Source organism: Lontra canadensis, unplaced genomic scaffold (genome assembly GCF_010015895.1).
Source record: "Lontra canadensis isolate GAN:19392208 unplaced genomic scaffold, GSC_riverotter_1.0 scaffold2, whole genome shotgun sequence".
NCBI classification, from domain to species: domain Eukaryota; kingdom Metazoa; phylum Chordata; class Mammalia; order Carnivora; family Mustelidae; genus Lontra; species Lontra canadensis.
In genome coordinates, this window is record NW_022630996.1 from 46,770,111 (window position 1) to 46,797,023 (window position 26,913).

Genomic DNA, 26,913 nt, shown 5'->3' on the forward strand with positions numbered 1-26,913 from the left:
CTCAGTGAATGGTGTGCCATGTACAGCCATGGACAATGGGGAATGGAATAGATTTGTAAGAGCTATCATGTGTTTTGATTTAGATACATTAGGACCAAGGAGCCTATTAAACATCAAAGTGGGTTTTATAAGTAAGAAGCTGAAAATGAGAGTCTGAAATAGTTGGAGCAGGGTCTAGGCTAGAGATGTAAATTTGAAAGTCATTAGCTTGTAGGTGGTAATTAAAACAAAGGACTGACTGAGACTACCCACAGAGAAAGAAAATTAAGTGTAGATGAAAAAGACAGAGGACCAAGGAATGAGCTCAGGTACATGGTAGAGTTTGGGGTAAAGAGAAAGAATTGCAAAGCAAGCTGGAGAGTGGCCAACATGGTAGGTAGAAAGCCACGAAAGGGAAGTATCAAAGGAAAACACAGAGGAACATACAGTTGCTCCCCATTATTCCCAGTTTATGTGTTGGCAAATCTGCTTGGTCACTAAAGCTTATTTTTAACCCTCAAATAAATACTCAGATGTTTTCATTGTTACTCATGGACATGCATAGAGTATAAAAAATCTGAGCTGCCCAACAAAGATGTTCCCAGCTGAGGTTGAACAAGGCAACACTCTGCCTTCTTGTTTCAGCTTTCACACTGTGAACAAGTGCCATTTTTGTGGTCTATGTAGTGCCACCTTTTTCTAATTTTTGTGTTTTTAATTTTTGATGATTCCACTGTTTAAAGTGACTCTTAGGCAGCATGCTTAAGTGCTGTCTAGTATTCCTAAGTGTAAGAAAGCTGTGATGTGTCCTATGGAGAAAATATATGTGTTAGATAGGTGTCATTCAGGCATGAGTTATAGTGCTATTGACTCTGAATTCAATGTTAATGAATCAACAACATATATTAAATAAGTTGTCTTTTTTAAAAAATTATTTTTATTAGCATATAATGTATTTTTAGCCCCAGGGGTACAGGTCTGTGAATCATCAGGCTTACACATTTCATAGCACTCACCATAGTACATACCCTCCCCAATGTGCACAACCCAACCACGCTATACCTACCCCTCCACCCCCCAGCAACCCTCTGTTTTGTGAGATTACGAATCTCTTATGATTTATCTCCCTCCAGACCCTATCTTGTTTCATTTTTTCCTTCCCTACTGCCCCAAACCCCCCACCCTGCTTCTCAAATTCCTCATATCAGAGAGATCATATGATAATTGTTTTTTAAATAAGTTGTCTTTAAATGGAAATATATATAATTTGAGGTTTTGTGTTGAATGATGAAAATGTTGTGACCATAGGGTCACAGGAACCTAACCCTGTATTTACCCTAATAACAATGGTTTAATATTTGCTAATTCAGTATTCACGACAACTTTAATAAAACTGTTGCAAATAATAAGAGTTGACTGTTTTCTAATGTTTACAATATTTTAAGAGGAAAATGGGTTATAAAAGCAAATCAAAAGAAGAAATGCAGGATCTGAACACTGAACTACAAACACTGTTGATAGAAATTAAAGAAGATATAAATAAATGGAGAGGTAATCCATGTTCATGGATTGGAAGACTCAATGTTGTTAAGATGACAATATCCTCAAATTGATGTACAGATTCAATACAATCCCTATCAAAAGTCCCAGTAGACTTTTTGGCAGAAATTGGCAAGATGATGCTAAAACGTACATAGAAATGAAGAGAACTCAGAAGACCCAAGATAATTTTTAAGAACAAAGTTGGAGGACTTACAATTTCTGGTTTTATTTATTTATTTCCTAAAATTGCATTAATCAAGAAAGTATGATACTAGCCTAAGAATAGATACAAGAATAAATGCAGCAAAATTGAGAGAACAGAAACTAATCCTTATATTTGGACAATTGATTTTTAGCAAAGATGCTAAGGAGAATAGGAGAAAGGAGAATAGACATTTTTTTCAAAGAATAGTGCCAGGACAAATGGATATAGCCATATGCAAAAAAAGTTAGAATCTTACCTCATAACAGTCACAAAAATAAAGTCAAAATGGATTACAGACCTAAGTGTAAGAGCTAAAATATTCAAAGTCCTAGAAGAAAATGTAGGAGAAAATCTTCATGATCTTGGTTTAGACGAAGAATTCTTAACATCCAAAGGCACAATCCATAAAAGAAAAACTTGATAAATTGTACATCACCATCAAAACTTAAAACTTCTGAGCTTCAAAAGAAACCTTTAATAAAATGAAAAGACTATCTACAGACTAGAAGAAAGTATTTGCCAATCACACATAGGACAAAAAACTTGCATCTAGAATTTATAAAATGGAATTCTCATAATTCTGTAATAAGACAAATGACAGAATTAAAAAATAGGCAAAATATTTGAACAGACATTTAACCAAAGAAAATATATGAATGCTTAAAAAGTAATGAAAATAGTGCTCACTATTAGTCACTGGAGAAATGCAAGTTAAAGCCACAATGTATCACTCCACACCTACTACCATGATTATAATAAAAAAGACAGACAAAACCAAATATTGACAAGGAGAATTGGAACGCTTACACATTGTTGGTGAAAAAGCAAAATGGTATAGCCACTTTGGAAAACAGTTTGGTAGTTTCTTAAAAAGACAAACATAACTTAACATATGACCTAGCAATTCCACCCCTAGGTATCTACCCAAGAGAAATAAAAATGTATGCATACACAAAGACTTCCATATTGATGTTCACGGAAGCATTATTTATAAATAGCCCCAAACCAGAAACATTCAAATTTTCCATCAACTAGTGAACAGATAAATATTGCAGGTGTACCCCAGCAATGAATTACTACTAAGCAATTAAAAGGAATAAACTACTGACACATGTTACAAAACGGATGAAACTCAAAAACATTATGCTAATAAAGAAAAGAAGCCAGATACCCTACATATTATGTATTTCCACACACATGCAAAGTCCAGGTGATGAAAATCTTTAGAGACAGAAAACAGGTAAATGGTTGCTTGGGGGCTGAGTGTGGGAATGGGGATTGACTACAAAAGAGGGATCTTTGCAGAGTAGTGGAAGTAGGCTAAAAATGGATTGTGGTGATGGTTGCACAACTCTGTCAGTTTACTAAAACTCATTGAATTGTACAGTTAAGACTGTTGAGTTTTATGATAAGGAAATTATGCCTCAAAGCTATTAAAATCATACAAACAGTATAATTCTAATTATATTAAAATTATATATGCATACACATACATGTAAAAAAGTTGTAATAATATAAACTAAAACTAATGTTCATTATATATTAATGGCAGGATTATGAGTGATTTATTTTTCTTTGTGCCTTTTTACACGATTTACAATGAAACTATTAAGCATTTAATCAGAAAAAGTAGTTAAAATAATTTTACAGAAGAACTGATGTACTTTTTAAGAGATTATTTCTTAAAAACAAAGAAAGCAACATATCCAATTTATTTTGAAAGGAAGATACTATACTTACTAACCCTTCATTTATCCAGTAATCAGACATCCAAACTACCTGGGATCCAGGTAAAGAAACCGCAGTAGTCACAAAAGAACAAACATCAGTAGTCCCAGAGCCTGGGTATTTTATTTTGTATCAGGAAATGAGACTGCCTTCATGGTCTAAGTCTTCTGATTCAAAACTGCTTGCAAGTTAAGGCTGATTTGATGGCTTCACTTATTGAGCATTTATTTTGTGTTAAATATTATGTCAATCCCTTGACATCTGAGTTTTACTGAATCTTTAGGAAGTATTAACACCTCATTTCACATATGAAGAAACCAAAGCTTACACAAGTTACCCAACAGCTTTTGTAGTTAAAAAGTGGCAGAGCCCAAGATCTGAATCCTGAATCTATGATCTGAATCTTGAACTTAAAATCTGAATCACTTTACCAGTATTTCTGAGGAAAAACAGTTCTCAAATAGATTTGGGAAACCCTGTATACCTAGCATCATTCTTCCTCGGAAACTGATAATATACATGAACATAACAAAAAAATTAAAAAATGTAAGGAAATTATTTAATTTTGTTCTTCAACTCAGTTCAATTGTCTCAGACCAATTAACTATGAACATCTTTCTCCTTTTACAATGTATCACTTATTAATAGTCCCACTGTACACAATCTGGGAATTATTCTAGGCCACTACTTGGTGCAGCAGAAATTGCTATTGGCCGATATCCGATTTTATCTTCTTCCTAAGTAACAGAACTTCCATTTTATTTGAAGTGGCAATATGCCCTGCTAAAACAGATGTAGTGATAGGACCAGTACAAAGACAGAGGGTGCCAAGTCCCTAATGGCTTTTAAGCTGTATTTCATACATAGGCTATCTATGTTCAGATATCTTTATGTGAGAGAAATAATTTCTATCATGGTTATACAACTATTATAATGGATTTTACATGAAATGCAACTGAACTAAATCTAACGCAACCATGGTCATATAGTTTGCCCCTTTAAAGGAGACTATGAAAGATGTATCAGAAGTAGTAAAAGGGAGGGAGCAAGTTGCTTAGAAGTTCATATGGATTTAATTAATTAACTCTTGAGGCAAGAGGAGGCATCATATTTACCAGCAATAATCTTGGTACTATTTAGTCATTATGATTTGGATTCAACAAGAAAATATTCAATTATTTTCAGAATTTTTGGTAAATAAAACAAGGACACAGGTTGAACATTAAAACATTAAACTTAATGTTCAACCTGTATCCTTGCTTTATTTACCAAATATTCTGAAAATAGTTGAATATTTTCTTGTTGAATCCAAATCTGGGGGATTCAAAGGGGAGAAGGGTGGGGTGGGGGAGGAACAGGGTGATGGGTATTAAGGGCACATGCTGTGATAAACACTGGGTGTTATGCTTAACTAATGAATCTCTGAACACTATATCAAAAACGAATTATGTACTATACAGTGGCTAACTGAACATAATAAAAAATAAAATAAAATGTTAAACTTACATAAAGCTATAAGTTATTGTCTTTGGAAAATAAAAGGTGGAATAAAATTCTTTGGTTCCTGATGATTATAGCTGAAAGAGGTATTACCTTGTCCTCATCAAAAAAAAAAAAAAAAAAAAAAGATATAAAGCAATGATTCCCCAAACTGTTACATCAAAACATTAGTTTCACCGGATGTTAGCAGGTGTTTGGGGAAAAAAATTGGGTTTTATACTCAAACAGGTTTAATAACTTAGAGTAAATGGAGTTTTACTACACTTACCTATACTGTATGTATCCAAGACGAGGCTGTTATATACAGCATTTTCAAAACCCGTTTGACCACGGAAACTTGTTTTCCTCATGTATTCCAAATATTCCAAAACAGAATACCAGTTTGAAAAACAACAGCATAACAGATTTTATAGTATAAATGTTAAGAATTTTTTTGGTAAATTTTGTGACCTTCTAATAATTGTACGTAGACATGCCTTTTCATTTTATTCTTTTTTTAATCTGTTTTTTTTTAATGGATGTTCCTATATTTAAAAGTTCCAAACTTCTTTGTAAGAAGCTCAAAATTCATGATTATACATCAGAACCCCAGTTTGACGGGGCGCCTGGGTGGCTCAGTGGGTTAAAGCCTCTGCCTGCAGCTCAGGTCATAATCCCAGGGTCCTGGGATCGAGCCCCGCCTTGGGCTCTCTGCTGAGCGGGGAGCCTGCTTCCTCCTCTATCTCTCTGCCTGCCTCTCTGCCTACTTGTGATCTGTCTTTCAAATAAATAAATAAAAAATCTTTGTAAAAAAAAAAATTCTCTAAAGAACCCAGTTTGACATTGTAGAAACAGAATTCAGTAGGAGGAAATACACTGGATTTTAATCAGAAATTTTCAAAAGAACCAATATAAGGAAATTCTATGTAAAAGTTGCTAAAAACCAGCTGTCTCTCAAAGAAAGCTGAGGCTGCAGCAAAGTACAACTGGAGAGGGCGCCATTTACATTGCATAGAACAGTGCTGTACAATAAAACTTTCTGTGATGAAGAAAATGTTCTGTTATCAGTGATATACAAGATGGCACCAGCCAAATGTGACTACTGAACACTTGAAATGTGACTGAGAATGAGGAACTAAATACTTAGGTTTTATTGTTTTAACTGATTCAAATTTAAGTAACCATATGTAGCTGTAGCTAATATACTGGACAGTGCAGGTCAAGAATTATGGTCCAGAGAGCTTCACTGCAATGTGATAAGTGTCCTTTGGGTTGTGCAACACGCAGGCTTCACTTTTTGGAGAAAAATGAGGGATCTCTTAGGTCTGTAGCAAAAACTCTCATAATTTTAGTGAAACACTATGAAAGTCCAGTGAATACAGTAAAGCAGTTAAAGTGTTAATAAACTTAACACATGACAAAGGAAATGATACTGTTGAATACAGAAACTACAAAAACTGAATGTCCTTATAAATTATTTACTTCAGATTTTACAATATTTATTTATTTATTTTACCTTAAAGACTGTATTTCTTTATTTAACAGAGAGAGAGAGAGACAGTGAGAGAGGGACTACAAGCAGGGGGAGAGGGAGAGGGAGAAGCAGGCTTCCCGCTGAGCAGGGAGACCGATGTGGGGCTCAACCCCAGGACCCTGGGATCATGACCTGAGCCAAAGGCAAGCACTTAATGACTGAGCCACCCAGGCGCCCCCAGATTTTACAATTTTTAGTATGAATACAACATTACTTTAATAGTCTGAAAATTAGTCTCCAAAATTAGTCAATAAAACTTTATTGTTTTAATTTTTAAAATTATTTTATTATTTTTAATATTTGTTGCACATGACTCTGGTTTTTAAAGTGTATAGAAGTAGCATTTTTCTATAAGGTTCATAAGGAAAATAATTTGGAAAAAAAGGAAAAACAAATTCTTTTGTCTTTAGGATATGTACCTTCATTTCTAGAATGCAAAATTGGCCTAAAAATGCAAATTCCAAAATGAATTTTATTTTCATGAAAATTCTGTCAAATACAACTTAAAGCAAATGAGCCTACATATGAACCTTTCAAATTAAAGAAAAATTTATGTAGAAGTATATTTAATTTTTAAATTTAAAAATAATATATTTAAAGAAAAGGACTCATTTGCTTTAATAACTTACATGTGATATTCATCACCAAACCCCAGTTTCTTCCTTGTAAGTACTGAATAAAGCAGCATGCAATACACATGATATTAACATTTTATTTGGACTTACTTAATCATATCTTCATTCAGCTTCTCTTGAGACTGAGTACAATTCTGGTAATTTGCTGTAAAACAGTGTTTTAAATTTTGAAAGCAATTAATTCATAATTGGCCATACTGTTTCATAATAGCACTCCAAAACAAATATAATATATTCTCAAGAAAATGGACTTATTCTCTTAGATTTATAATAATGTTAACTTTCTATTCTTTAAACTAAAATTTGAAATAGTAATCTTTGGTCTCTCTAATAATATGTCATGATATACCAATGATATCAATGTATTTATCTAAACCTTTATCAAACCTCTTTACATGTTCATCACATTTGACAGCCTACATAATGAAATTCAAAAAACCTGTAGAAGCCTTAAGCAAAATCAAAAATTATAATTCAAAGCAATATCAGTTGCTATGTACTGCCCATCCTATCTAAAGCTGGTGAGAGAATCTATTATAGAGCAGCTCTAACAATAGGAATACTCGCAAGCATATTGACTTAGGGTTGCTAAGTTTTTTTTTCCTCCTCCTTTCACTCATTAATTTGGAGAGAAGGACATGGTTGGCAGTCAATAAATATTTACTCAGTGAATTGGTGGCTCCATTTGTTTAATAAACAGAATCACATCCTTAATCTTTCTATCATTAAAATATTAAAAATTAATAACTGGAGACAGGAGATCATCACATGAAGGATCTAGAGGTGGAAGTGATGGTTTTATTCTGCTCAAACAAGACTGGGACACTTGAAAGATTAGCCTTCAGGTGGAATATAAGAGGATATAAATTACTATTTAAAGTTAAATAGGATACAGAAGGGTGTATAGTATATAAAAGCTAGGCTTATGTCTAAAAAAAAGAGCACAGGTTTAAAAAAATTTTTTTTATTAAATTCAATTTAATTAACATATAGTGTATTATTATTTTCAGGAATAGAATTTAGAGATGCATCAATTGCATATAACACCCAGTGCTCATTACATCAAATGCCATCCTTTAATGTCCATCACCCAGTTACCCCATTCCCCCACCCACTTCCTCTTCAGCAACCCTCAGTTTGTTTCCTATAGTTAAGAGTCTCTATGAGTTGTCTCCTTCTCTGTTTTTGTCTTATTTTTTCCTTCCCTTCCCCTATGTTCATCTGTTTTTTTTTCCTTAAATTCCACATATGAGTGAAATCAGGTGGTATTTGTCTTTCTCTGACTGACTTACTTCACTTGGCATAACACCCTCTAGTTCCATCCATCCATGTCATTGCAAATGGCAAGATTTCAATCTTTCTGAAGGCATATATATATATATATATATATATATATATATACACACACACATATATATTTTATATATATACACATATATATATACACACACATATATTTTATACACACACACACATATATATATATACACACACATATACACACACATACTTTATATATATATTTTTCCATTCATCTGTTACTAGACATCTGGGCTCTTTCCATAGTTTGGCTATTGTGGACATTACTGCTATAAACACTGGGGTGCATGTACCCCTTTGAATCAGCACTTTTATATCCTTTGAATAAATACCTAGTAGTGTAATTGCTGGGCCATAGGGTAGCTCTATTTTTAACTTTTTGAGGAACCTCCATACTGTTTTCCACAGTGGCTCACCAGGTTGCATTCCCACCTATAGTATAAGAGAGTTCCAATTTCCTCCCCATTCTTGCCAACATCTGTTGTTTCCCGAGTTGTTCATTTTAGCCATTCTGACCAGTGTGAGGTGGCATTAATGGTTTTGACTCATATTTCCCTGACTCCAAGTGATGTTGAGCATCTTTTCATGTGTCTGTTGGCCATTTGCACGTTTTCTATGAGAAATCTCTGTACATGTATTCTGTCCCTTTCTTGACTGGATTTTTTGGTTTTGGGGTATTGAATTTGGTAAGTTCTTTATAGATTTTGGATACCAGCCCTTTATCTGATATGTCACTTTTGAGTATCTTCTCCCATTCCACAGATTGCCTTTTAGTTTTGTTGATTGTTTCCTTTGCTGTGCAAAAGCTTTTTTTCCTGATGAAGTCCCAATGGTTCATTTTTGCTTGCTTCTGGAGACAGGTCTAGCAAGAAGTTGCTGCGAGTGAGGTCGAAGAGGTTGCTGCCTGTATCCTCCTCTAGGATTTTGATGGATTCTTGTCTCACATTTAGGACTTTCATCCATTTTGAGTTTATTTTTCTGTGTGGTGTAAGAAAGTGGTCCACTTTCATTCTTCTGCACGTGACTGTCCAATTTTCTGAACACTGTTTGTTGAAGAGACTTTTTTCCATTGGACACTCTTTCCTGTTTTTTGAAGATTAGTTGACCATAGAGTTGAGGGTCCATTTCTTGGCTCTCTATTCTTTCCACTGATCTATGCATCTGTTTTTGTGCCAGTGCCATACTGTCTTGATGATTACAGCTTCGTAATATAGCTTGATGTCTAGAATTGTGATGCCTCCAGGTTTGGTTCTCTTTTTTTAACATTATTTTATCTATTTGGGGTCTTTTCAGGTTCTATACAAATTTTAGGATTGTTTGTTCTAGGTCTGTGAAAAACACTGGTAGTATTTTGATAGGGATTACACTGAATATGTAGATTGTTCTAGGAAACATAGATATTTGAATAATATTTGTTCTTCAAGTCCATGAGCATGGAATATTTTTTTATTTCTTTGTGTCTTCCTCAATTTCTTTCATAAGTGCTCTATAGCTTTTAGAGTACAGATATTTTACCTCCTTGGTTAGGTTTATTCCTAGGTATCTTATGTTTTTTGGTGCAATTGTATACACTGTCAGTGTATAGAAATACAACAGACTTCTGTGCAATGATTTTATATCCTTGACTTTGCTGAATTCTTTTATCAGTTCTAGAAATTTTTTGGTGAAGTCTTTCAGGTTTCCTACATGTCATCTGCAAAGAGTGAAAGTCTGATGTCTTCTCTGCTGATTTGGATACTTTTAATTTTTACTTATTTATTTATTTTGTCTGATTGCTGAGACTTGGACTTCCAGTGCTATGTTGATCAACAGTGGTGAGAGTGGACCATCCCAAGACAGTCCAGGTTTTAATGATACATTTATCTCTGTTATAATAAATAGCCATAGGGATGCTTTCTACTGTGTTATTTGGAGGAAAACATATAAAATCAGGGAATTACTAAAATTATAATATCCATCAGATAAAAAAGACTATGGATACTTAGTATGTCAGTGCATAGAAGTGCTGGGTTTACATCTAAAGAATGTTACCTTTAAGGACATGATCTTGAAATAGGATACAACAAAGGTAATGATATATGAAGGACGTCTATAATTATGGGAAAACAGAACCCCTTTTTCACCGACATCTGATTGCTAGATTTCCCTCCTATCTTTATTCAGGGTTTTTGTCTCCAGTACCGTAATTTTCTGCATGTTCAGTTTGGCTTCCTTGCTGCATTATGTTCTACAATGCCATGCATATATACATACATACTATTAATGAAACTCTAAGCAGCTGAGAGATTTTTGTCATTCTTGGCTGCTCCTTTTTAAAGGGTGAATTATAGATCAGTGCCCTGGAATGGCCTGAGTCTTTGGTTAAACCATGATATAATCATCACTTCTAATGAAAATTATTTTAATTTCCTAGAGAGAAAAGGTGAAGTATACTCAGTCTCAGATGATTTTTATATACCATGAGCAGTTCACTCCTGGGTCTCCAGCCTGCTGGCCCACCCTACAAAATTCTGGACACGTCAGCTTCCATAATGGCATGAACCAATCCCTTAAGATAAATTTCTTTTTCTTTGTCTCTATCTCTAGATATATATACACACACACTCATATCTTACTGATTCTGTTTCTTTGACAAAGGCTAAAACAAATTTTGGTTCTTTTGTCCCTAGTAACATAGAAGAATAAATGACTTATATACATATTATGTAGAAACTGTTTGATAATACAAAAATCTGTATTATGAGCTCTCTGTTTTACTTAAGGCTTTTATTTAAGGCCCAGAAATACAGAAAAGTAAATATTGTACTCACTTGTATTTGTTTTGCTTAGACACCCACTAATAAGGTCATCACTCATTTCTCCTAAAATCAGCGACATTAGAGGAAGACAGGCTCCATTCACCAGTGATGCCAGTAATCCCAAGATCATGAGTGTGATGTCCAGTCCATCAGCAAAGCGGAACTGAGGAAAACAAAACATGGTGGCATTATAGCTATAAAAAACAAAACCAAAATGAGCCTACATTTTTGCCATCAAGTAAATGTTATTTTATAAATTAGGAGACTAAATAAATGTATAAAATTGTGGAAAGGTATTTGTTAATAAAGTAAAAAAAAAATCCCTGATCTTAAAGATTTATAATGCATTTTGAAGAAGTGTTGAAAAATATAAAGTAGCAAAATCGGTACAATTATATATCTGTGACATCTCTAACACAGGTCAGATCAGATGTGGGTATGAATCAGAAACTTCCTTCCATTTGGCTGATTCTGGAATAAAATATTTTGAAACACTGCATTGACAGTATCTTGGCTTATGGACAGCTGAACTTTAAACTCTCAATTCCTTAGGCTTATCAGCATCATAGCAATGATACAACTATGTGCAGTGAACAGTAACCATGTAGTAAAAATTAGTTCATCAAATGTAATACACCGTATTTTTCATTATTATTTTAAATTCGTTGGATTTTTTCTACCCAGGACAACATCTATTCTTTAAATAAGGGTTTATAACAATTTGCAAAGCTATTTAGAATAGGAAAGAAATAACTGAAAGCCAAATACTTATTGCTTTATATTCTATTCTGTAGCAGATCCCAACAATTCCAAACAAAAACATGAACAAAATTTGAAAATGTGGATTATTATCTTACTGAGAAGTCAAGATAAAACCTAAAATGGTACTGAAATAAAATGAGATTTGTATAACAGCAAGACGAACTTAGTACATATTTTATGAGTGGAGATTGAAAAAAATTAATGTTTTTCCATTTATTCATGTGATTGCTAATAAGTATTTATGGAGTAACTGCCAGAGTACTGTACTTGGTATTACCGAGAAAAGGGTATCTGCTTCTCCACCTTCTTCCAGAATAGTGTGCTATCTTTTTGATAAAGTTTGTCATGTTCTGCTATGTCCCACACTTTTTATAACTTGATTTCTGAAAAAGCAGGTACTGTTTGTTTCATGTAAATTTCTAATGACACTGACAGTCAGGCTGACACAGAGATTAGAGTAGGAAGAGGAGTTATTTTGGGAACACATTCCTGAAAATGTTCCTTGAACATAATCCTAAAGAAATGCACTTATATAGTTTTTAATGTATAGGTTTTATAAAATATTTAGATAATTATTTTTTATTTCAAAAGAATTTATACACTTTAAAAATAACAAAGCAACTTATATCAATGTATTCTCATTAGAAAATACTGAAATATAAACACAAAATAGTAAGAGTCACTCACAACTCCCCACCACTTGAAATAGCCTCTGACGGGTGTGATGCTTAGCGAAGTAAGTCAATCGGAGAAAGACAACTATCATATGATCTCCCTGATATGAGGAAGTGGAGATGCAACGTGGGGGGTTTGGGGGATAGGAAAAGAATAAATGAAACAAGATGGGATCGGGAGGGAGACAAACCATAAGAGACTCTCAATCTCACAAAACAAACTGAGGTTTGCTGGGGGGAGGGGGGTCGGGAGAGGGTGGTGGGGTTATGGACATTGGGGAGGGTATGTGCTATGGTGAGTGCTGTGAAGTGTGTAAACCTGGCGATTCACAGACCTGTACCCCTGAGGCTAATAATACATTATATGTTTATAAAAAAAAATTAAAAAAAATAGCTTCTGACAATACTTATGCATCACATACACATACATGCTTTTTTTGCAAAATTGGGATCATTATATAAATAAATACTGTGTTTCTTTTCTTATCGCTATTATGGGAATGTTGGTTTGATTATATTTTTTCCTATTGGAAATCATATTTTGATTAATAACTTTTTAAATTTCCCTTTACCCTCCAATAGATGTAAACTACCAATTATTTTAAGCACTACTGACAATTCCCTAAAAGTTTTGGATACACATGCTTTCTTTCTTTTTTTTTTTTTTAAAGATTTTATTTATTTATTTGACAGATAGAGATCGCAAGTAGGCAGAGAGGCAGGCAGAAAGAGAGGAGGAAGCAGACTCCCTGATGAGCTCTGGAGAGCCTGATGTGGGGCTTGATCCCTGAACCCCAGGATCATGACCTGAGCCAAAGGCAGAGCTTTAACCCACGGAGCCACCCAGGCGCCCAATACACATGCTTTCTTAAAGTGACTTTACTTACTATCTCAATAGGTCCAACAACTTGTTTTCTTACTTTGGACAGTTCTTGTGGTTTTCTGGAAAATAAATGTTGAAAATGGAGAGGTTACAATGTGAATATAACTTGCAAAATTTTCTAATTAAAATTGTTCTAAAGTATCAAATTTCACTCTTGATAGCAAATCTGCATAAACACTGAAATTTTAAAAACACACTTAATGATACATAGTACAAAGATCTGTATTATAATCAATGGGAAAGTAAGTTGTCACTGGCTGTCTCTACACTAGTTAGGGTAACAACTGAAGTCATACCTCTGAAGTAGAATTTTTTAAAATTGTGGTAAAATACAGGTAACAGAATTTACCCTCTTAACTAATTTTAAGTGTACAGTTCATTAGTATTAAGTACATTCATATTGTGCTACCATTATTACCATCCATCCACAGAACTCTTTTGAAAAACTGGCTCTGTATCATTAAACAATCCTCCTTCTCTCTTGCCTTCAGCTTCAGGCAACTATCATTCTATTTTCTATCTCTGTGAATGCCTACCTTAGGTGCCTCATGTAAGTGGAACCATACAGTATTTTTCTTCAATTCAATTCCATTAACATATAGTTAACATAGAGTGTATTATTAATTTCAAGGGTAGAATTCAATGGTTCATCAGTTGCATACAACATTCAGTGCTCATTACATCAAGGGCCCTCCCTTAATGTCGATTACCCAGTTGCCCCATCCCTTCACCCACCTCCCCTCCAGCAACCCTCAGTTTCTTATAGTTAAGAGTCTTTACGGGTTGTCTCCTTCTGTTTTTGTCTTATATTATTTTTCCTTCCCTTCCCCTATGTTCATCTGTTTTGTTTCTTAAATTGCACATATGAGTGAAATCAGGTGGTATTTTTTCTTTCTCTGACTTATTTCACTTGGCATAACACCCTCTAGTTCCATTCACCTAACTGCAAATGACAAGATTTCATTCTTTTTGATGGATAAGTAATAGCCCAGTGTATGTGTGACACACATACACACAACCTCTTCTTTTTCCATTCATCTGCTGCTGGACAACTGGATTCTTTCCATAGTTAGGCTATTGTGGACATTACTGCTATAAACACTGGGGTACACATGCCCCTTCAAATCAGCACTTTTGTATTCTTTGGATAAATACCTAGTAGTGCAATTGCTGGGCCAAAGGGTAGCTCTGTTTTTAAGTTTTTGAGGACCCTCCATACTATCTTCCACAGTGGCTGCACCAGCTTGCATTCCCATCAACAGCACATACACAAAAGATTCTTAAACATTAATGGAAGACTGGAGGTCATCAGATTAACTTTTCTAAAAAATACATTATAGAAAGATGAACTTCTGACTCCTTTCTAACATATTGTTCTAACATATTGTTCTGTCAGCTTTGATAAATGACAAGTCACTTAATTTTATTCCTCTTGAAGTTAATAATTTACTTAAGTACTGGGCCAATCTGCTCTGAGATGTTTCATAGATGACAAGTGCTTTAAGATTGTATAGCTCTTCCATTATTCCAAATGCTGATTTTAAAGTTTTTTATTTTATTATTTAAGTAATCTCTACACCTGATGTGGCACTTGAACTCATGCACCCTGAGATCAAGAGACACATGCTCCTCCAACTAAGCCAGCCATGTGTCTCCCAAATGCTGATTTTAAAGAGTAAGACTCAGTATGCTCTCTTTTGATACATTTTGTTTCAGGGAAACTTTTCTGTCACCCATTGACCTTCATGAAAAGCCTTTGAAGGAAGGTTCAGGTAGTCTTTTGAAAGTCTCTCTTCTATCAGAGTTGAGAGGAGAGAAGAGTACATGGGCAGATATAGTGAGAACTCCCTTTCTGGTTATTTGTAGTCTTGCATTAATGAAACAGGAGATCAAAAGGAGGGCTCTTGGATTTTACAGCTCATATATCTAAGTGTAACACAATTATTATGGTAAAAGTGAAATTAAAATAGACTTTAAGCCATTTCAATTTTAAATCTATAAATTAATGGATTATAGGTATAGGAAATTTTTATAACATACACACATACATAGACAAACAGACATCCATTTAGTGAAAAATAATCAGAATCCAATATTTTCTTTCATTAACTGTACCACATGGAATAAAGTTTCCATAGAGAATTGAATTGAAAATATTCAGGTATTTCTCCTCTTATACTGGTAAGGTACAAGAAATTCAGAAGAGAGATCTGAAGAACTAAAAGTACTAAATCAATACATCCTATAGTTATTACACTTCCTAAAGTTGCTATTAAGCCAGTTGTAATAGTGATTAAGATGAGGTCCAGAAAAACGCAAATAGGCATTGCTCTTTTTGGAAAAAAAATTATTAACATTTTTGCTATAGTTTTGAAAAGGATAAGATATATTTGAAGTTGCAGAACACTTTTTGTAGAATTTAGGCAAAGCTTACCCATTTCTCTGATAATTTTCATGCATCTCTTCAGCTCTTTCAGAATTTGCCATATTTATAATTCAATTCTTCTGAAATATTAAGAAATATAGCATGACTGTGTAAAATGTCATCATGTAGTTGATATAAAGCATTCTTCACATCCTTAAGAGCACCCCAAATGAAGTTTCTGGTTAGGAAGCTATTTTTTCAGATGTTACCACTGAATTTATAATTTTGTTACTTCATCCTGGGCTTAGATGTGGAGCTAATAAAAATTCTAGAAATGAAATAAAAGGAAAGCCAGATTCCATAGATAATGCATTTTTTCAGGACAGTGGATTTTATTCCTATTCTGCCACTTATTTGATTGTAATTGATGAAACTTTTAAACTTCCCATGCTTACTTTTCTCTATAAAAAGTTGATGCAAATTTCTGTTAGTCAGCAGTTTTAGCGAGTAGGGCTTTCTAACTTACCAAGTATAAGCAAGTTAGAGCTTCTATCATGTATAGATAGCTGTCAAAAAAATTAGAATACTTTGAAAACCCATTGATCATTAAAATTATATTGAGAATAATCTATTCTTCCTTTCGATGACACTTCAGAATCCTAGCCTGAAGGATTGTAATTATGTACATAAATTTTCATTTCATTGCAATGTATTTTGACTCAGTCTCACTTGTTAGACAATATAACATATTACTGATATTGAGATGATTATAAATAATATGGATTTAAACTCCATATTAGAGTATTAGTATTATTATATTAGTAGAGGGTACCTGGGTGGCTCAGTGGGTTAAGCTTCTGTCTTCAGCTTAAGTCATGATCTCAGGGTCCTGGAATTGAGCCCCACGTCAGGCTCTCTGCTCAGTGGGAAGCTTGCTTCCTCCTCTCTGCCTGCCTACTTGTGATCTCTCTCTTTGTCAAATAAATAAATAAAATCTTTAAAAAAATAAACTCTAGAGTAGAATTACTGACTAATGAAATACTATCCAAGTATAAAAAAAAAAAAGCCAAACAAACCCAAAAACCAAAAACCAAAATCTCTACACTTTTAAATAGTACGCTCCTCCATGAAGGAATGAATTTCAACGGATCATTTTTTAGTGGCTGAGAAGTAAAATATGATACAAATACATTGGCATATTATTTCTTTTTCAGGGATCAATGGTCATAAGATTATAATATAAGAAATCTTTATAATTGCGATACTGACTTTACATTATTTCCAGTTATTTGGCATATTTGTAAGGAAAGTAATAATTGACTCTACTGATCATTTGTATTTTATAGAATTTAACAATTACATAATAAAACTCACAAATTCATAAAAAAATAAAAACAATTATGGCTTACCTCAGTCAGTGCATGGTATGTTCATTTACACCAAAATCATGTGTGGTTTCTCTCCTCAACAAATAACTAACTGTACTTTCACACTGTGCTGTACCAAGCTTATTTTCTGACCATGCTGTAATATCAGATTACAACAATGGTTAATTTCCAGGTAAAACACACTATGTTCTTCATGCAATACTGCACATGGGAAACAAAGTGAGCAAAAAAACTCAAGTGATTCAAAGAAACACTTTTTAAACACCTGTAGTGTCCCTGATTTTCTTTTGGGCTTTTCTCATATCTGTATCATGTTCACTGACACATTCTTTCTTATATTACAATTTTTAGTTACCCTATTTGATTGTATTTCTTTACCTATTCCTTCAAAAATTCACTGAAAAAGATATTGAGCTTGTACAATGTAGCAGCTGTTTACAAAAACAGAAAGACACAGTCCCTTCTCCTGAGAAACTCACACAAACCCTTCTTCCCCAACACTTTTCCTCTATATTATAGTCTTGCTACTCAAAGACTATAGACTTGCTACTCAAAGTGGTTCTAAGACCGGCAGCACCTGCTAACACCTGAGACTTTATTAGACATGCAGAATCATTGGTTTTTAATTGTGGCATTATATACATAAAATTAAACATTTTAACCATGTTTAAATTACCATTCAGTGGCATTAAGTACATACATAATGTTGTGCAAAGATCACCAGTACAAAACTTTTTCATCATGCCAAATTGAAACTCCATACCTATTAAATAATAAACTCCCATTCTTTTCTCTCCCAGTTCCTGGTGACTACCATTCTACCTTCCATCTCTATGAAGTTGTCTAATATAGGTAACTCAGATAAGTAGAACAGTGTAATATTTGTCTTTTGTGTTAGGCTTGTTTCACTCAGCATGCTTTCAAGGTTCATCCATGATATAACATGTATCAAAGTTCCATTCCTTTTTTAAGGCTAATAGTATTTCATCAATTATATATACCACATTGTTTATCCATTCATCAGTTGATGGACATTCGGACTGTTTTCACCTATTGGTGACTGTGAATAATGCTACTATGAACATTGGTATATAAGTATTAGAGTCCTTCTCTCAATTCTTTTGGAATTGAAGTGGAAATTGTGGATCATATAGCAATATGCTTACCTTTTCAAGTAACTGCCATATTGTTTATCACAGTGGCTATACCATTTTACATTCCCACTAGCAATGCACAAGAGTTCCAATTTCTCCATATCCTCACTAAAACTTTTTATTTTCTAGTTTATTGATAACAGTATCTTGATAGGTGTGAAGTGGCACCTCATCATGGTTTTGATTTGTATTTCCCTAAATCATTACTGAAATTGAGCAAAATTCATTGGCTATTTTCTTTTGTCTTCTGTACAGAAATGTCTGTTTAAGCTACCTGCCCATTAATATGTTTTTATTTTGTAGTTAAGCTGTAATTCTTTATGTATTCTGGATATTAAACCATTATCAGATATAGGATGTGCAAATATTCTCTCCCATTCTGTGGGTGGTCTTTTTTAGTCTTGTGATTATATCCTTTGATGCACAAAGTTTTTTATTCTGCTGGAGTCAAATTTATCTATTTTTTATTTTGTTGCCTGGGCTTTTGGTGTCATAGTCAAGAAATTATTGTCAAATCCAATGACAGAAAGCTTTCCCCCTATGTTTTCTTTTAAAAGTTTTATAGTTTTAGCCCTTACATTTAGATCTTTTATTCATTTTGAGTTAATATTTCCCTACAGTGTAAAGTGAAGGGTCTAACTTCATTCTCTTATATGTGGATATCCAGTTTTATCAGCAGCAGTTTCATTCTGTTGAAAATGCTATCTTTTCCATATCGAATGATCTTGACATCCTTGCTGAGTATCATTTCATCACATATGTGAGGGTTTATTTCTGAGCTCTCTATTCTATTCCATTGGCTTGTATGTCTTCACAATAGTACTACATTGTTTTGATTACTACAGCTTTGTAATATGTTTTAAAATCAGGAAGTGTGAGTCTTCCAAATTTCTTCTTCTTTTTCAAGATTGTTTTTGCTATTTTTAAGATTGTCTTTGCTATTTATTATTTTTCTATTGTTTTGCTATTTGGTTATTTGCTATCTTTTCCAAGACTGTTTTGTTATTTGCTACTAAAACTCCATAGGAATTTTAGGATGAGTTTTCCTGTTTATGCAAAAAACATTACTGGGATTTTGATAAGGATTGTATTGAATCTGTAGATCACTTTCAGTTATACTCTCCTCTTAACAATATTAAGTCTTTCAGTCCATGAACATAGGATGGATTCCCATTTGTGCTTTCTTTTAGCAATGTTTTTTGTTTGTTTGTTTTTTAAAGATTTTATTTTTATTTATTTGAAACAGAGAGAGAGAGAGATCACAAGTATGCAGAGAGGCAGGCATAGAGAAAGAGGGAGAAAGCAGGCTCCCCGCAGAGCAGAGAGCCCGATGTGGGCCTCGATCCCAGGACCCTGAGATCATGACCTGAGCCGAAGGCAGAAGCTTAACCCACTCAGCCACCCAGGCGCCCTTAGCAATGTTTTGTAGTTTTCAGTGTATGCATCTTTCACCTCCTCAACTAAGTTTATTCCTAATTCTTTTGTTTCTTGCGATGTTATTGTAATGGGATGGTTTTTTAAATTTTCCTTCTTGATCAATGTTAGTGTATAAAAAAGTAAATAATTTTTTTTAGATTCCATATATAAGGGAGATCATATGATACTTGTCTTTCTCTGATTTATTTCACCTAGCATAGTGCCCTCAAGATTCATCACAAATGGCAGGATTTCTTTTTTTATGGGAATAATATTCCTGGTGTGTGTGTGTGTATGTGTGTGTGTGTGTGTGTGTGTCTGTGTTTGTGTACACACCACATTTTCCTTATTCATTCATCTATTGATGGACCCTTAGAGGTTGTTTCCATGTCTCTGCTATTATAAATAATGCTGTAATGAACATGGGGGTCCAGATAATGTCTTCAAGATAGTGATTTGATTTCTTTCAAATACATACCCAGAGATGTAATTGCTGGATCATATGGTGGTTCCATTTTTCATATTTGAGAAATCCCCATGTTGTTGTTCGCAGTTGCTGTACTGAATCATGCCTTTTAGAATCCATTCCTGAAATGCAGAATTTTGGGTCCTGCCCTAAAACTACTGAATAGAATCTGCATTCTAACAAGATTCTCCAGGTGGTTTGTATGCACATCAAATTTTGAGAAGCACAATTCTATGGCATTTGATGCAAAGTCTTGGCAAATAGAAGGCACTTTTTTTTTCTAAAACTAAGAATATAAAAATAAAGTTCAAAATACAGTGTAATGGCAGCATACTGTTCTTATCTACTGTCCATAGCATAGTTTTAAAGTGTGAACAAAGGACCTCTGCTATCAGAATCTCATGGAGTGCATTTTAAAAAATGAGATTGTGTTAAGTTTTATTCATAGAATTAAAATAGGGTGATATCATAAAGAGTAATATGGTGATTAAACTCTCTAGTCAGACAAAACCTCTTATAGTAGGTAACATTTAAGGTGGATTACAAGAAGGGGGTTGCCATACAGAGATCAGGGAGAGTATCCCAGGCAGAGGGAGTATGATTTATATGGTAAAAAGAAAAAGTGCATTGAGGCAAAGGGACACAAGATGAAAAAAAGTCACAGGACACTGAGGAGGTCATCATTATATGAAGATATAGGTTGTCCATGATAGCTGCCCTTTTGTTCTTCCATATCCTAACAATGTTTCAAAAGGAAGATAAGATTAGTTTGAAACATATCAAGTGTGAGATACTGGTGAGATAATCAGGTAGTAATATTCAAAAATCAGTAGGTAATGTGGGAATAGAACTCAGAACATCTTATTGAGCCAAAGAACTACCTGTCAGTCAGCTGTTGGTAACTATGTAGAAGTTATCATAGCAAGTACTACAGAGGGTACAAACAAATATAAATTTAGAAAGAAACATTTTGTTTACAAGGGATCTTTTTTTTTTTTTTTTCTTAACTAGACTCCATGCCCAGTCTGGGGCTCAGACTCACCACCTGAGGTCGAGTCAGATACTCCACTGACTGAGCCAGCCAGGTACCTCAGGGCTCTTGCTTTAAAAAAAAAATTAAAAATCTGATTTCATATGGCAAATGGAAAGTCATATGACAAAATATCACCGTGGGAAGAAATTTTCTGAGTGGCACTTAATTAAGCATGCTGGGTAAGAATGATTTGATGCACAGCTAAAAGAGACTAGTTGGGTGGAAAGCACAGGATTTTTGACTAGATAAAAGAAGATATGAATTTTACAGAAGCTCCAAAAGGAACAAACTAGTAGTAAAAAGATTATTGTTGTGTATGGACAAATTTCACAAAATTTTTTGATTCCTTTTTCTCCATAAAGCTATGCTTTCTGAAATGGATGAGTGGTTTTATACTGTTCACAAGCTCCGAATGTTTTTATATCATGCAATATTTATACTTTGACTTACTGCAATTCCTCAAATGCTGTTCCCTTCCCCCATCCACATGTGTAGCTGGATTGTGGAATTAAGAATTCTATACAAGAGCTCTAAATATATATATATATATATATATATATATATATATACACACACACACCTAAAGTGATGGTTAATTTTATGTATCAACTTGGCTAGGCAACAGCATCCACTTTTTTGATTAAATAGCCATCTAAATGTTGTTGGAAAGGTAATTTTTTAGATGTAATTAACACTTAAATCAGTAGATTCTGAGTAAAGCAGATTATCTTTCATAATGTAGGTAGGCCTTAAGTTGTATTCTACAACTTAACAATCAGTTAAAGGCCTTAAGAGAAAAGGCTGAGGTCCCCTCAAGGGGAAAGAATTCTGTCTCCAGAGTACCTTCAGACACAAGACATCAACTTCTTGCCAGAATTTCCATTCTTCTAGCCTGCCCTGAGGATTTCAGACTTGGCAGATAACATACTCATGTAAGTCAGTTCCTTAAAATCAAGCTCTCGTTCCTCTCTCTCATTCTCTTTCCATACACATACATACACACATATACACACACCCATACACAGATGCCTAAATATATAGATAAACCCAACAGGATATATATATCCTATTGGTTCTGTTTCTCTGTAGAACCTTGACTAATACACTTAGCAAAACAGAAAGTTACATGAAGACTAGTACTAGAGTGACTACTCTAGCAACTGAGAAGAACATAATGACCTAAAATGGTTTCACTCCACAGATGAGGAGGCCCCTAAGGCTAAACCTTAGAGGATGTTAAGATTTCAATAAATGAAGCTGTGTGGAGGAGGAACAAGAACATAATTTTAGGAATGCAAAGGTAAACTGTATCATAATGGAAGAATGAGACCAGTCTGGTTAGAATGAATAGTTCGTGCAGAAATGGAGAAACAGATAAGGTAGATAAGATTGTAAAAGGCATTCAACCAATTTTTAAGGGTAAATATTGTAATTTTCTGAGAGGGATAAGGCCACTGGTATTTGGTACTATTAACCTGATGTCATGGGTAGACTGGAAGGACTTGTGGGAAAACAAGATTCAATATACCCATTATGGTCCAGTGTCATAGCAGTAGAAAAGTCATATTTCAGAGTCATATTTCATTTTCAGAAAAGTCATATATTTTTTTAAACTTTTAGAGAGACAAAGCATTTGAGGGGGAGGGGCAAAGGGAGAGGGAGGATGTGAATCTTAAACAGGCTCCATGCTCAGTGAGGAGCCCCATGTGGTGCTTCATCTCATGACACTGAATCATGACCTGAGCCAAAATCAAAAGTCGAATGCTTAACCAACTTAGCCACCCAGATATCCCTTGAGAGGATAGTTTGATTGGGTATAGATTCAGAGAACAAGCAAAAAGGAACAAAAAAATAAAAGTTCAGTGACTAACCTTACTATCTGGAAATAAAAAGTAACAAAGATGGAATTGGGGAAGTCAAGGGAAGCTGTTGGTTTTAGAGAAAAGGAGATATTCAATTTTAAACTATATTTGGATTGATATCAGACTGTCCAAGTGAACATATCTGGCATGTAGATAGAAATGTGGCACTGATAATTAGGAAAACTGCCAAGCTACAGCTATAATGGTCATCAGCACAGACGGAATAATTAAAACTGAGAATAAATTTGCTTTGATAATCTGACAATGGTATATAAAAGTACAGATGAAGTGGTATACTATAGAGGCCAAGAACTTTGCTTCTATTGTGGTGTCATCCAACAGAGCTTTCTGCAAAAATGGAAATATTCTCCTTACTATCCAATATGGTAGCCACTAGGCAAGTGAAGCTATTGACCACTTGCAATGTAGCTAGTAAGGGAACTGAATTTCTATTTTCATATAATTTAATTTAAATTTAAAGAGCCACATATGGCCAAAGGCCATCATACTACAACGCACAGTTGTAGAGTCAAACTGCCTATCAAATTCTGGATTCCCCACTCACACTAGACTTATAACTTTGGGCAAGCCATTTAATCCTTACTGAACAGTAAAAGTATTCTACAACTTAACAATACCTGACTTCCTTATTTGAATTACATAACTATTTACTTCATTTTATCACTTTTGGGCAAACAAGCCATATCAATTAACACAAGCTGTGACTGTAACATCGCTATTAAAAAAAAAATCAAAGTCATAGTTAGACAGGGATCAAAATGATGAAATAGGAGCTTTCTACCATTTCCTTTCCAAAGCACACCAATTTAGACAATCATTTACAGGTAACTGGTGTCTTTGTGGAAGTCTAGGAATCCAATGGAGAAGTTTCAGCACAGTGTTAGAGGAAAAAGTTGTAAGATAGGATGGATTGAAGAAGTAAAATAAACAGCTTCACTTTCCAAGCTGGGTGGGAAGCTGCTAAAGATACCTATTCCTTTCTTACTCTATCCACAATATTGAGGCATGCTATTTGACTGCAGGGCAGGGAGTGGCTTGTAGAATAGCAGCCAGGGTTTGGAACGTACAAAAGGAATGCAGATCCTATTAACTGTACGGCAGAAAGCCAACTCTTAAACTGCTGGGGACCTCTTGCCTGCAGCCCTGCCCCAAGCTGGCCTATGGACACCCCAACATTCTGCATGTCTCACCTGCCCCGCCCCTACCCACTGGGGGTTGTGGAAGCAAGCCTTTGCAGATACCTAGTGAGTATACATACACATGCATAAAAAACTTGCCTGATTCTGTGGGACTGGGAGATAACACACAAAACTGAACAGCATTCTAGGGGGGAAAAAAAACAAACAAGCTGTCAGCACCTGGCTTGGTTTTGCAAAATCAAGAGAAGGCACACAATCTTAAGAATTTCCAAGGGAACAAGGATGGGGAGCAGGTATATCCATAGAAAAATCCTGAGAATGCCTCAGAATCCCTAACACTTCTGATGGAGGTATTTTTTAATCCTGAAGCCAGTCAGTAGACAGGAGGAGGTGACTGCTTCTTTAAATGCAAAGACAGTATTGCAAGATTTTAAGGAGCATGAAAAAGAAGGAAGTATGACACCACCAAAGGAACACAATGATCTTCCATTTCTCAAAGAAATGGAAATCTGCAATTTGCCTGATTAAGCATTCAAAGTAGTTGTTTTAAGGAAGCTCAGCAAGCTCGTGTTAGAAAATAGATAGACAATTTAATAAAGTCAGGAAAAAATATATGAACAAAATGAGAAGTATAACAGAGATAGAAAAAAAAAAGAACAAACAAATTCTGGAGCTGAAGAATCAGAAAATAAAATAAAAAAATGCAATAGCATCAACAGGTCACTAGATGAAGCAGAAGAGAGAATCTATGAAGTAGAGGATGGAACATTTGAAATTACCAGTCAGAGGAGAACAAAGGAAAAAAAAAATGAAAAAGAGTGAAGAAAGTCTATATGGACAATAGGGTACTATTAAGAGAAACAATATATGAATTATTGGAGCCTTAGAAGGAAAAGAGAGGAAGAAAAGGGCAGAAAGCTGTTTTAAAGAAGTAATGACTGAGAACCTCTCCAAACCAGGGAAACATCTAGACATCAAAGTTCATCAAGTAAGGAAGTTCAAATTCTTCACATGCAAGATAACTCCCATAAGGCTATCAGTGGATTTCTCAGCAGAAATCTTGCAGGTCAGAAGAGCAGGATGATATATTCAAAGCACTGGAACAAAAAAAATCTGTCAACCCAGAATACTACAGCTGGCAAAGGTGTTCTTCAGAAATAAAGAAGAGTTATCCTTTCTCAGACAAACAAAAGCTGAGGGAATTTTTCATTACTAGACCTGCCTTACAAGGAATGCTGATAGGAGTTCTTAAAGTTGAAATGAAAGGATGCAAATATACAAAATTAATGTAAAAATATAAAACACACTGATAAAATAAATAATAGTCAAATTTAGAATACTCCAGTACCATAATGTGATGATGTATTAAATCATTTACCTCTAGTATAAAGTTTAAGATCAGAATTAGTAAAAATAATTATAAGTATAATAATTAATTATTGGATATACAATATAAAAAGAGATAAATTATGATACTAAAACAAAATGTTGGGGAAAGGAGTTTTTGTATATGATTAAAACTGTCATCAGTTTAAAACAGACTGTTAAATCCATAATATGTTTTATGTTGATTCTCCCTAATTGGAACACACTGTAACAACAAAGCAAAAACTTATAAAAGATAAAGAGAAGATGGGGTGTCTGGGTGGCTCAGTCGGTTAAGCGTCCAACTCTTGGTTACAGCTCAGGTCATGATCTTGTGGTGGTGAGATCGAGCCCACCCCACAGTGGGCCCCTTGCTTAGCACAGAGTCTGCTTCAGATTCTCTCTCCTTCTCCTTTCCCACCACCCCCTTACATGTGCACTCTCTCTGTCTCTAAAATACATAAATAAAAAGAAAATCTTTAAAAAAAGATAAAAGGCAATTAAAGTATACCACTATAGAAAATCATTAATTCACAAAGGAAGGCAAGAAGAGAGGAAGAAAGGAAAAAAGGAACTACAACACCACCAGCAAATCATTAAAAAGATGGCATTAGTCAGTACCTATTAAAAATTACTAAAATATAAATGGGTTAAACTCTCTAATCAAAAGGCACAGAGTGGCTGGATGAAAAGACAGTAACAACAAAAACCACAATATATGTTGCCTACAAAAGATTCACTTCACCTCTAAGGATACATATACATTCAAAGTGAAGGGATGGAAAAAGATACTACACATATATAGAAATCAGGGGTGGCTATACTTGCATCAGACAAAATAGACTTTGAGTCAAAAACTGCAATAAGAGATAGAGAAGATCATTATATAATGATAAAGAAGTCAATTCATTAAGAGGACATAACAAATGTAAATATTTATGCATCCAACAATGGAACACCTAAATATATTAAGTATTAACAGATATAAAGGGAAAAATAAACAATGACACAATAATAGTTGAAAGCTTCAATACTCCACTTTCGACAATGGATAGATCATTCAGACAGAAAATCAATACAGAAATATTGGACTAGAACTTTATTTTTACATTTTTATTTATTTACTTATTTTTTGGACTAGAACTTTAGACCTAATGGACCTAAC

At 34.3% G+C, this 26,913-nt stretch overlaps 1 protein-coding gene across 1 annotated transcript in view; it reads right to left on the reverse strand.

Annotated features, from left to right (window-relative positions):
- Positions 1–26,913, reverse strand: part of ABCB5 (ATP binding cassette subfamily B member 5) — a 137,758-nt gene that overhangs the window by 97,564 nt on the left and 13,281 nt on the right. Inside the window, exons 2-6 of the mRNA XM_032865778.1 lie at positions 17,314–17,428; positions 15,974–16,044; positions 13,544–13,598; positions 11,233–11,383; positions 7,193–7,247 (exon numbers count right to left, since the gene is read on the reverse strand). Of these exons, the coding sequence (XP_032721669.1) occupies positions 7,193–7,247; positions 11,233–11,383; positions 13,544–13,598; positions 15,974–16,026 (314 nt within the window). The 5' untranslated portion in view covers positions 16,027–16,044; positions 17,314–17,428. The remainder of the gene's footprint in view (positions 1–7,192; positions 7,248–11,232; positions 11,384–13,543; positions 13,599–15,973; positions 16,045–17,313; positions 17,429–26,913) is intronic.